The sequence below is a fragment of the Struthio camelus genome, chromosome 2, assembly GCF_040807025.1.
Source record: "Struthio camelus isolate bStrCam1 chromosome 2, bStrCam1.hap1, whole genome shotgun sequence".
Taxonomy (NCBI): Eukaryota; Metazoa; Chordata; class Aves; order Struthioniformes; family Struthionidae; genus Struthio; species Struthio camelus.
This window is the reverse complement of record NC_090943.1, coordinates 52,565,728-52,578,149: the sequence shown is the minus strand read 5'-3', so window position 1 is coordinate 52,578,149 and position 12,422 is coordinate 52,565,728. Positions and strand designations below refer to the sequence as shown.

At 39.7% G+C, this 12,422-nt stretch overlaps 1 protein-coding gene across 1 annotated transcript in view; it reads left to right on the top strand.

The window, feature by feature from the left end:
• Nucleotides 1–12,422, top strand: part of GLB1 (galactosidase beta 1) — a 48,674-nt gene that overhangs the window by 11,149 nt on the left and 25,103 nt on the right. Inside the window, exons 2-6 of the mRNA XM_068935718.1 lie at nucleotides 1,346–1,515; nucleotides 8,882–9,032; nucleotides 9,314–9,374; nucleotides 10,496–10,590; nucleotides 11,923–12,103. Coding sequence (XP_068791819.1) covers nucleotides 1,346–1,515; nucleotides 8,882–9,032; nucleotides 9,314–9,374; nucleotides 10,496–10,590; nucleotides 11,923–12,103 — 658 coding nt within the window. The remainder of the gene's footprint in view (nucleotides 1–1,345; nucleotides 1,516–8,881; nucleotides 9,033–9,313; nucleotides 9,375–10,495; nucleotides 10,591–11,922; nucleotides 12,104–12,422) is intronic.

The following is a 12,422-nucleotide window of genomic DNA, read 5'->3' as shown; positions in this document are numbered from 1 at the left end:
CTAATAGATGTGTATAACTGATTGATCATTGCTGACTTAGGATTTTACTTCATTAAATACCTTGTTTTTTTTTTTTTCCTGAAGGGTTTTTTTTTTTTTTAAATGTGCTTTGTATTGAATATAATAAAATGCAAAGTCTTCGAACATGAAGCCAGTCTTAACCAACTGTCTACAGCAGTTTGGGAAGGACAAAATTAACGCTGGTCATGGGGATGACAGAAAGATGTGAGAGAGATGTGAGATGTTCAGGTGTTGTGTGTTTTATTTTTATTTTATTTTATTTTTTAGAAAACCTTAAAGGCACAGGACCAGGCGATTAAAAAGTAAAACTTTTTGATTTTTCCTTGTTTTTAGCAAGTTACTTGATGCAAAAGAAATATTGCTGTTGGTCATAGTAGTTTGAATCTTGATAAAAATCATACACTCATTTGAGGAGTGATCCCATGTTCCTGGAGTTAAGGTATTTTTATGGGTAAGAAGTGCAGATTCTTATCCCTAATTTTCCTGCTTCTTTTAAGTTCATGCGTTTAAATGTTTTAGGCATGCGTAGCTGGAAAAGTATTGAAAGCAGTACTAGATATTCCTTGTGTTTTGGATTATACTCTTATCTTCATAGATGATATATCCTGTTTAGCAGTGATTGACATATATTTTGGCCCGATGCCTCAGTAAATGTTCTTTTCTCTGCCTCCCCACTTTCTCTGCATCTCCACAAGTGGCTAATCTTTAGTGACTTTCATAAACATATGCAATCTCCCAGACTAATCTATTGAATAATCTGTTGCTTACTAGAAACTAAGCTTTCAAACCCTGCACGTAACAGTGCCCTGGAGCATTTGGAGTATGGTATTTGTTCTTCAGAAGCCCCTGACTGGCTAGTGCTTCTAGACTTCAGTGTGTGTGATTAGTTTGGAAATAAGGTTGTGTTTCCCAAAAGTTCAGTGAGCTGAAGTATTGGGTGTCAAGTGTTAGCATTCACCAAATCAGTAAATCTGACCTATTTAGTTCAGCATCATTTGTGCTGGTGTAAGCAACTGCAAAACGTATCAACGTAAAAAGACGTATATTCACTTGCTAAAGGTTGAGAACGCACGCGGCATAGCTGGGTGTAGTGCTGAATGCTCTCCTTGCTGCTTAGCTGGCAGCTGTGTTGCAGTTTTTAGGTCTGCTAGGCTCAGGTGGGCTACTTAGAGTTAAGTGGAGAGCCGTGCGACACCAGCTATTTTAACCCTGTTGTACCTTCTATTCTGGACATCCCAGAGATGTTGTTATAGACCATTCTCCATGTCTTTTGTGGCAGAAGAAGCTTACATTCTGTAACTTTTTTTTTTTTTTTTGTATGCAGAATATACCCCAGAGGAGTTTTGGGATTGATTATGGCTGCAAGTGCTTTGTCAAGGATGGGAAACCTTTCCGTTACATCTCAGGTAGCATTCACTACTCACGGGTTCCCCGATATTACTGGAAAGATCGCTTGTTGAAGATGAAGATGGCAGGGCTTGATGCCATTCAAACGTAAGTAGCCAGTGACTTTCAAAGTGATTTGTAGGCCTGGGAAGCCTATGTGAAGCAGTTAAGTGGGATGCTGCCATTGTTACTTATTTATTAAACAGCAGGTGGAAAAAGCTCTGCAGAAGTGGAGGGTGGTACCAGATGACCTCTAACAGCTTACACTGGGACAGCTTGAAAGGTTATAGTTAACAATCTACTTTTCTGCTGATAGGCAACACTTCTTGCTTCACAATGCGGGATATAAACGTGACCTGAAGCAAATAGTCAGACAGTGAACTTTGGCAGCTGAGAAACAGATTATGTGCTGTGTCTCTGCCAAGGGCATGGTAACCTCTGGTAAAAAGGGAGACTAGATGAGAGGGAACACTAGCTTCTCAGTACAGCCTAGGCCCTGAAGCCTTGAAAATGTTGACAAAACCTGCAGTAATATTTAAAGCTATACCAAGATTATTTAAATTTAGGGAAATGGTGGGGAAGTAGGTTGTTATTGTTGTTTTAAGACAGTGTAAGCAGCTTTTAATTGCAGGGAGGTGATATAGGAAAGGGCGTGTGGAAGTTGTGTGATCTTTCTTGTCCTTCCTACCTGTTCGTGTCCTTGCTGCAATAGGTGAGACGCAGATAAAAGAACGCAGCCTGCTCTGTTATTTTTGCCAGAGTTTCCCTTACGAAGGAAGAGGAGTTGCGGACGGATGAATAGGCACAGTCTTTTCAAGTAATGGTTGCAGTTGCCACAGATGACTTTGTCTTTCCCAAATTGTTGCAGGGCTTAGAGCTTCGCTTTGAAACAGCCTCTTCTTGCTTTATGGCCTGTCAGACAGCGTTGGTTCTGGGGCTGCAGCGGACAGATAATCCTGCAGTCTGGGACAGTTTGTTTAGTGAGACTGTCATAATCTCTGCTTCTGCTCCCTTGGAGCCTGTATTTTGCTTGACCTGCATGTCACAGGGTTACTTGGTACGCTTGGATGTGTTTAATAAGAGTTAGTATGTGAAGAAAAGATGACAGGGAAGCAAAACGAAGATGCTTTTTTTCAAATTTTGGTTTCTCAGATCTGGGGTCTGTGCGTGTGTGCGTGAGTATATGTCTTGAAACTCTTCTCTGTGTTGTGATGGTGTAGTGGCCTTTTGTTTGTTCATCTTGTTTTGGTTTTCTCATGAACCAAGTGAGGAAAAGCTAGAATGTGCTTACATGAGAACAAAGGGATTAAGCAACACACTTGCTGAGGACTGTCAGAAAAAAATTGCTGAGAGGTGCTCATGGAGTTAATTTTTACTTAAGCAAAAGAAATCTCAAACAGACCTGAAAATTAGGTGGTCTTGGTGTCTGTCTTGAAGATCGGTCTGGATCCCAACACTGTCCCTGACTTCCCTGTGATCTGTAGTGCCTCATACTTCCCTTATGTCTCGGATTTATATTCCTTCCTCTCACCCCAAAACACACACACATATCTTTAGTGCCTTCTGTTCATTTCCAGCTTTTTCACGTGGTCTCCTCCCTGTTTTTCGAATTTGTCTGTTAATTTCATTCCTGCGTTACTGGTGGTCTGCTTTTTTTCCATTCCCCTCCTGTCACTGTTATTTAATGGCAAAATTGCTGCAGAGGCTTCCCCACCCCCTGCTTACTCATTGCTTTCTTTTTCCTCCTTTTATAATTCATTGCTTCCCCTTCTTCCACCTCATGTATTTGCTCACTTTTTTTCCTTTTCTTTTGCATATTGCTACCTCTTATTCTTATGCTTTACTGTTCTGCATTAGTGTCCTTTTGCTAAGCAGGAAGGAGTAGAGGTTACCTTGTGTTGCTGATGTTGATTAGTCTCTGTTGGTCTTAAAAGAGGTGAGCTGGTTGTGTTTATGTACAGAAGGGAAGCTAGAGCTAGCGAGTGTTGCCTTAAGGTTATGTGATTTGCTGCTGCAGCCTTAGGTGTTGCTGGATCGGAGAGGACAGAGAACAGGTTTTTCCTCAACCTCCTTTTCTCTTTGTAAAGCTCCCTGGGGTTCTTCAGCGTTCTCCTCTGCCATTGCTTATCTTTGGATCTCTTCCAGTATTGGGATAGATAGCTGCTAAATTTGTATCTTGTAAGCAGAAGGTACTGCAGTGCCTTGCATTTTCTACAAGAATCGAATATGTGCATCTTTCCATTCGATACAGATCTCTCTCTCTAGATACCTTGTTTCTTTAAAGTATGCGGATAATCAGGCATTACTGCTCTTGATTATTGAGATGAAGCAATAATTTTTCATTTTACCCAAAATAACTGTGCTATTCTGTGTGCTTTTTGGTAGAATGGGAATGGGACTATGTTATTGTTTGGTTGTGTTTTTTTTTGCTCTCCTCTCTTCTGCCTAGGATTTCCTGCATCAATGAAACTATTAGCAAGGAACTGAGATTCCCGTTATGTGAAGTTGTTCGTTATGTGAAGTTGTTGGGGGATGAGCAACAACACTGTCAGACCTTCTGGCAGAGGGTGGCTATAGGACTCCCAGCGTTGGGGGCACCTTTGAAGATTGCCACTTTTGCTGCTCGGGGCTGTTTCCAAAAGACAGGAAAGGTTCTCGCTGCAGCTTACCGTATGGGAGCTGTCCTGGTTCTTATCAAGGTGCTCCCAGTGGGGCTCAGCGTGGCAGAGGAAACAGGAACTTTTCATTACAGGGTTGTCCTTGTGAATACCTCTTGGTCAGAACTGATCAGACCTGCCTTCCTTCTTACACTCTGCAGCCTCATTCCCAAAAGACTAGCTATGCCTCGATGCATCATTCAGCTAAGAATTGAGTCGGCAGCTGATGTGGGATCCTTAAATGGGAGAAGCCAGTATGTGTCTGTAGCAGTCTCTACCTGGAAACACCTTAAGCAATAACAGAATATGAAAAACACGTGACGGGAAGCTTGAGCTTATGTTAAAGTTTAAAATACAAAGGGCTAAACCTTCCAAAGAGCAGACTGAAATTTGGTACTGTGCTTGGTGTGAGGTTCCAGGAGATGACGGCGTATGCCTAGGAGCTCCCTTCCCTACCTCCACAGGTAGCACATAGAGGCATCTGGTCACACAACTGCGGTTGTCCTCGTTTTCAGTTCCTCAGCTGTGGTCTGTCAAGTACAAATAAATACTATGAAAAACATCTGTGCAGGACTGACGGTTGTTTTTTTTTGCATGGAAAAGGCAAACAATTAACCACTAGATGGGGCTAAATATTTACAGGACTGTAGAAATTGACAGAAGCTTTGAATCAGCAGTTATGTTACACGCTCATAGAAAGTTGCAGAAAAAATATTTAGGCATTTTATTTGTTTTACTGTATTTATTGACTAATGGGTGGAGAACTAAAGCGGTAGAAACCCCCTCTAAGAAAGATACGCTGTTTAGAATATCTATTCATAAAGAAATAAACAGAATTTAATTTTTAAACACTCATAATTGTGTAGTTTAATTAGCATATATAAAATGCTGCTGTATATATTTATCAAATGAATACAAGTTATTTAATTTTACACAACATGGAAAAAGCCCTAGTATTACAGAGAGAATTATCCTGGGCACTAAGGTAGCTATACTGTTTTGGGGGGGTGTCGGTTGGTTGGTTGTGCTTTTGCTTTTTTGCCTGTTGACATATCTCTAAAATAGGATGGGAAAACTGTGACTTTTAAACAAAATGAAGGTTATAATATAAAGCTTAGAAATTGTATGTAAATGGAGAGCAGATGTAATTATTCAAATGCAGAAGAAATGCCGTATTTCCAGAGAAAACCTTTGAAAAAGGAATATGGCATTCCTTTATAAATTCATTATATTGTGCCTAAAGCGATACAGCGTTAGGAATTGACTATGAATTTGTACACTGGTATACAGGAATTTTATAAGAATTATATTTTGTTGATACTAGTAATGTTGAAATTAAATAACTTAGTCTTTACTTATTAAATAACTTGAAGTCTTTACTAGCTATAGGAAGTACTGAAGGATTAAAGTATATTTCTGATAATTTTTAGGCCAGTGTTTCAAACGCTGTTATTTAATGGATCGTTCCGTAAGAAGGCATTTCACATAAATGTTTCTCTTCGTTTTCTTCCCTTCTTCTCCACTGAAATTTGATATTTTTCTGGCCTGTAGGAGGTGGGGGACATAAATTTAAGTTATTTCTGAAAGAATTTTTCTGTCTCCTTCAAACTAGAGTGTAAGGGAGCTTGAGAGGCCCTTTTGTCCCCATCTCGGACATATTTAGACCTTGGGACTTGTTAGTAGGATGAGTTCCTAAAAACTCCTCAATGAACCCATGTTTTCATCTATAACAGGTTCGAAGGTGCAGTTAAATTAAAGTTAGAATGCTTTTCTTATGTTAACCTATGCTTTACTTACCAGCAGTAAATACTTGTGTAGCGTAAAGAGAAAGCAGCTTAAGCAATTGCTGTTACTCTGTAGCAGTCTTTTAGATGGTGAGAAAGTATTATGATGTTCATCCCTAGTCGTCTTTATTTAGCTCAAACAGGTGCAGTGAAAGAGTTGCTACGTAAACATGCCTGCTAACTCATTCCAGAAGGAGATTTGTCTCTTATTGTAGTGTCAGGTTGGTGATTCATAGTCAGATGGTGCTTTTCCGTAAAACCTGCAGACCCTTTCCTTCTATAAATACCAGTGCCATACGACTTCTTTCTCATTTTAAATTTTTGCCTTTGCTTTTTGCTTTGCGAGAGACAAGTACAAAGTGCTAGCTCTTGATTTGATGTCCGCTGATAGTAGACCGTGATGTTCGTTAATTAAGAGCATTTAACTGTGTGTTCTCTAGTCTCCCTTTGCTAAATGTGCTGTGTATTACATCACCCAGACCATCAGTGAGAACTCTGAATATACTGTAGACTCTTGGGTTACTTCTTGAAATATCCCATTGCTTTCCTTGCAAATTGTGGGTTGGTATTCTGTGATTAATTTTTTGTTCTTTGTTTTGGTTATACCAACTAGCCTTTATTTTTCTTGTCTGCTTATGGGAATGCCGCTCAGGAGAGTACCAAAAGCCTTGCGAAGTCCAGAGACGTCATCTCTTTTACTTTTCCTTAATCTTTTAGGCTAGTTTTCTGTGAAAGAATGGAATTAGGTCTATCTCCTGTTGACAAACCCAGGTGGTGGTTTTTATCATCTCACTGACATTTTCACATGTTGATTGTTCAGTAGCTTTTCAATCATCTTTCCTAGGTTTGGAGTTCGACTGTCTGGCATGTAATTCTCTGGAATTTCTCGCTCTTTTGTGCGCGCGCTCTCGCGCTCTCTCACTTTCGCGCCCACGCTCGCTCTTGCGCTCTTTGTAGAACGAAACGGTCTTCAGTCACGTGTATACAACTAGGTAACAGTTTTGCAAATAACATAGGTATTATGGCTCAGAGCAAAGTAAAACCATTCACAGTGATTACCTGGATCTACCTAATGGTAGATGGAACAGGGAAAGCAAGCACAAAACAGGTTTAATGTGTTGAAAGCTAGGTGCTACTGTTTCTGCAGCTATTGCCTCAAACTACTGTTTCAATAAGAAGTGACTTAATTTAGAAAGCGAAAACAGTTAATTGCTTCGGTGATGTGCTAATTACAATAAAATCCAAAGCCTTCATATAGTTGTTTGTACTTGTGCTCTTGCAAGTTTGGGAGTAGCAGGTGCATTTTTTTATTTGCTTCATGCTACTCTGTTTCTTTGAGATAGGCTGGTCATTTGTTTTGTTCTAAAATATTTATCAGCTATGACCTTAAGTGTTAGCAATCAGCTTGCTGCACCGATTGAAATCGAGGCAAAGTAGGGAAAACTAAATGAATGTCGAATGGACCTATATGTGCCTCATAACGTCATTAAATGCGTGTTTATTTTGTTTCCAAAGTACTTCAGTACACTCACTCTTTTAGAACAATTAGAACAGGCTGATAAAGATACGTGGTACGCAGAGGGGAAATCTGCATTTTGACTTCTGAGTGCATTGTTTAAACTCCCTCTTGCCATACAAATTTTAAACTCTGTCCTTTCAAAAAAAGAGTTTAAAGTTTGGACATTTGTGAGGAAAGAATATTAGCTAATGATTAAAGTTGCTGAAGGTTTATCATTCTTTTATTTGATGTTTGTGTACATATATTTTTGACAGTGGCCATTTCAGTACTGTGCTCATGTAAAGGTTCCTGTTTTTCTTGCCTCTTGAAAGCAGTTTTTTTTTTTTTTTTTTACACCTTTTTCACCTTCTTGGGTAGTTTTTACAAAACTAACTCTTGAACATAAAAACAAAAATGTTGTCTGAGAGGCTCTTTGGTTGACTAGTCACAGTTTTGGTTTTAAAAATTTGTATTGAATTTACACTCTGAAACAGTGGCAGCTGGCAGCAGTCCTCTTAGGGGCACAAACGTGCAAAAAAGTAAATGCATGAAAAATAAGTTCTCCCTTTCTCTTGAATCCTTACTCAGGCTATACCGATTTGTAATTTTAACATCTATCTATGCTATGACTGCTACTTAGTATTATCCCAAAGCCAAAACTCTCGTGGTTGTTGTGCAAGGGCTATAAGCTGTAAAACAGCACATAGTATTTTGTAAATAACATGTCTCTTATCTTGCAACCAAAGGTAATTTATATCATCTATGAGATATTCTGTAGTCAGATTGTGGTTTCCAAAGCCCTGGAGGTAGGGGAGAGGGGTTTTCTCAAGTAGTTCTGTTTGTCTGACAGTTCCATTACTTGGTTGAAACGAGGCTCTAGTTTGTCCAGGCTTCTGGGCACCTTAGCCTACCTCAGCCATGCTACCATGCTTCCCATGATGCTTCCCAGAACCTGTTTTGCTTCTGGTCAGGGAAGATGTTCAGGACCTAGATGCAGAATCTTCTGAGGCTTAGACATTTATAACATCTTTGCAGTGGCAGCAGCACGGACGTGTCAGCCCATTTGGTGTGCCCTGTGCAAGCTGGGCGGTCCGTTCTCAGAGGTTGTTTGCTGTCTCTGGGAAGCTAGTTCTTGACCGCTTCTTGTGTGGGTGGTTTTCAGTGTTCATCTCTTCACAAACTTCCCACCACTACACCACTGGCAGCTGACTTGCCAGCATCAGAACTCAGCTACTTAGATTTTGGAATAGCCATCGTGATTTTAAAATGGCAGCAGCAAAACATGTTCCTGGATTTATACGGACTCCCATAGACATAACCCAAAGCACTAACTGTTATTTTAGTATTAATGTTAACACCTTCTGCCATAGGAAGTACATCACAGATGAAATGTGCCAGAATTATTCTTGTATTTTACTAATCTGAATGCAAGTTCAGCTTTACATATCCCTGGGAGTGCAGTGCAAATACTTGTTGTTTGGAGTTCTGGTTTAGTCTGAGTTTCCTAATGGAAGGCGATTTTTCTCTCTTTATAGGTATGTGCCATGGAACTATCATGAACCCCAGCCAGGCATATATGATTTCTCTGGTGACAGAGATTTAGAGTATTTCCTGCAGCTTGCTAATGAAACTGGCTTGCTGGTGATCCTGAGAGCTGGACCTTACATCTGTGCAGAATGGGACATGGTACAGCTTTTTGTAAAAGCTATCTCATTTCTAGGCTAAATCTAATGCAACTAACTTCTTCCTAAAGTAGAAAAATATCCTTGGTGTTTCGATGGAAAAGACTCTTGGTTAAGCACCCCCAAGTGATTTTTTGCAGCGCAAGCTTGCCTAGTGTTTGTTTTTCATTGGGAATTATTACTAACCTTTCTTAAGTATAGTCTCAATATATTTTTTGATAACTGGCTAAATTGTTCTTCATTTGAAATAAATGGTCACCGAAGTGGTTTCCTTTCTTTTCCCAGGGAGGTTTGCCTGCATGGCTACTGGAGAAGGAATCTATTGTTCTCAGGTCTTCTGATCCAGGTAAGGGCATCAAGAGGACTAGCAAAAGTATATTTTAACAGCAGGAGGACTTGATGTTTGAGGCTACGTTCAGGTAGTTCATATCTCAGTTTAAGTTATCTTGTGAGTAAAAACGTCAGTGCTCCTAAGATGTATGCATTGAACAAGTATATTGAAAGAACAAAGTAGGGTACAAAATCATGCAGCTTCTGCGATTAAAGAATTGTAGGGCTGAGTCCTTCAGGTTGTTGTGGGTGCTCTTCCTAGAGCTAGTGAATTTTTTAGCAGTTGGTTTTCTAAGGAAATGACTTAAGTTGCCTTATTTTAAAAAAGGAGGGAGGGAGTGGAGCAATTTATGCCACCTATCTCTTCTTGTTCCCGGCTTCCCAGGCCTTTTCTTAATAATTTCTAAAGCAGCAACCGATTTCGACCAAATTTCAAAATTAGTACAAGTTTGAAAGATACTGACAAGTTTCATGAAAATTGCTGCCAAGAGAGCTAAGTTATTGTTGCCATTGAGAAAAAGGCAGGTAGCTGGAAGCTCCTGACAGTCTCGGAATCTCAGCTCTGAGATATTCTGTTTATCAACAGCCAAATGGCCACTCATTGTGGGAGTCTTTCTTGGCTGGTCACTGTGCATGCAATTCCAGAAATAGTTACAGCGCTATTGTGTTACCTGGCCATGAGCATGGCACGGACAGGTGAGATGGGAGATTAACGTGGTTATTGAAGAGGGTATTAGGGGACAAAAATATAAATCTATATAGTATCTGTCTTAAGTTCTGCTGGTCATTAGATAAATTATCTATTCAAAAAAAATAGTGCAGACAGCAATATTACAATTTGTTTTCCCATTGAAATGCATTAGGACAACTTATGTGAGACATTTTAAAGTATTTCTGGTGATTTTCTAAGTTCATCAGTGTTTGAATGTTTTATTTTTTTAATGATTCCACCCATGTATTGAAAGCTGACAATTATGAACAAATGTAAGAGCATGTCAGTTCATTAAATGCTGTTCTTATGTACTTTATGTAGTTAGAAAACTAGGTAAAAACTACCCATATATAATTTAAAAAAAAAATCAAAAGTATAAAGCAGAAAAGTTGTGAGCTGTTCAGTTTTCACTTTGCGTATCACAGATTACCTGGCAGCTGTAGGGAAGTGGATGAGCGTGCTTTTGCCGAAGATGAAGCCTCACCTCTATCAAAATGGAGGTCCAGTCATCATGGTGCAGGTAAATTGCTGAAAATCAAAGGAGCCCAAGCAGCATGAATGCTTATATTGGCCTTGCTGACACTTCTTGTGTCGGGTAGTGATGCGCACAGATGGTCCTTGTTTCTGGTAGCTAAAGGATTCTGATGAGATCCTTCATCTGAAAGAGCTGAATGCCATCTCCAGAATTTAGAGCGCACTTGTCTACTCCATGCAGGTTGTTTCCTACTAGTGTAGAAAGCAAGAAAACAAACTCGTAGGACTTCTTAGGTCTGAGTCTTATGCCAGCTCTCATATAGAGCAAAAACACATTAACGTCATCTGAAACCCTCTCACAGGAAAAAGGGGAATAAGGATACCTGTGGATAGAAACAAATGCAATATGAAGTAAGCCTAAAACTTGTAACAAGTATAGCATCAAGGTTTTGGCTTGTTAGTTCTTAGTATGTAACTTGAGTTGTGAATTTTTCCGGATATGATACTGTGCCTGCATAGTGGGTAGTTTCTCTCTTGAACTCCTTCCAGAAGTGCAGTGCTTATTGTTCCATTTTCATACTTAATATTTGACAGTAAGCAAAGTTTCATGCTAATTAATTGAAATTCCCTGCCTTTCACAGGATGAGAGACCCTTCTTAAAAATCAGGCAAGATCACTGTTCTCGAACAATGCATTATCTGTATTGAGTAAAAGCGCTGCGCTAAACTATCCCTTTGAAGAAACAGGATATTTAGAACAGGATTGTCAGAAGTCACCGTAAGAAACGTTTGGCATTGCATCTGCAGCTGAGAGTTGGCTCCTTGGGAAAGGGGCAGGAAGTACACCTCTCGAGGTTATCCAGTCCTTTAAGTCTTTGGCGGGGCTTTGTTCCTGTAAGCCCCTCTGCTGACCCTTATTTCCTCATAGGTCTCTGTTCTGGAAGTCCAGTTCCATCACAGTTTTGATCATGTTGCAACCTGGACTGTCCCATCACAGTTTTGATCATGTTGCAACCTGGACTGTCTTTTTATTGGTTTACTGGGAACTGGGCCATAGTTCTTCATTTTGAATAGAGACCATATTTTGATTACTGTTTTTGAGTAGATAAGGGTAGAGATTTTTATGTCAAGCTGAAAGGTGATTTTGTAGGAAAGTGAGTTACCTCCAGTCAGTGATTGCTCCACTGTAAGGTATAGGTGAGCAGAATAAGGGCCTAGAAGTATTGTCTTCTCCTGTTATTCCTCAAGTCTGGAGTTAAAATGGCTTTGTCAGGGTTGCCATCAAAGGAAAAGGAAGCCTAGATTTAGGCTTCCCATTTTTGGTATCAGATGCAGATCCAAATTGGCTGCTGCTTATTTGAATTATTTTTACTGTGCAGGTAGAGAATGAGTATGGAAGCTACTTCGCTTGTGACTATGACTATCTGCGTTCCCTTCAGAAGCTCTTCCGCCAGCATCTTGGGGATGAGGTAGTGCTGTTCACAACTGATGGTGCAAGCAAGTTGTACTTGAGATGTGGCGCTCTTCAGGGTCTTTATGCAACAGTGGACTTTGCCCCAGGTTGGAAACAACTGTTTGTTACCAAAAAAAAAAAAAAAAAATGTGTGCATGTTGGTGGTAGGACAAATGATCTCCTTGACTGCTTTGTTTAAATGGTTAATAGTCATTTATGTCTATTTGACATATTATTAAACCTAAAAGAATTACCCACAAATACCCAGTTACAGACTCGTAATCATTTCTTGGTTTTGTTTTTTGTTTTTGTTCTTTTTAAATGACCTCTGCCTATTCCAGAAATCAGCCCTCCTAGTTTATTTCTTTAAACTGATGGTTACTGGGGAAAAAATACTGCTGAAGACCATCATTAAAAATGTGTACA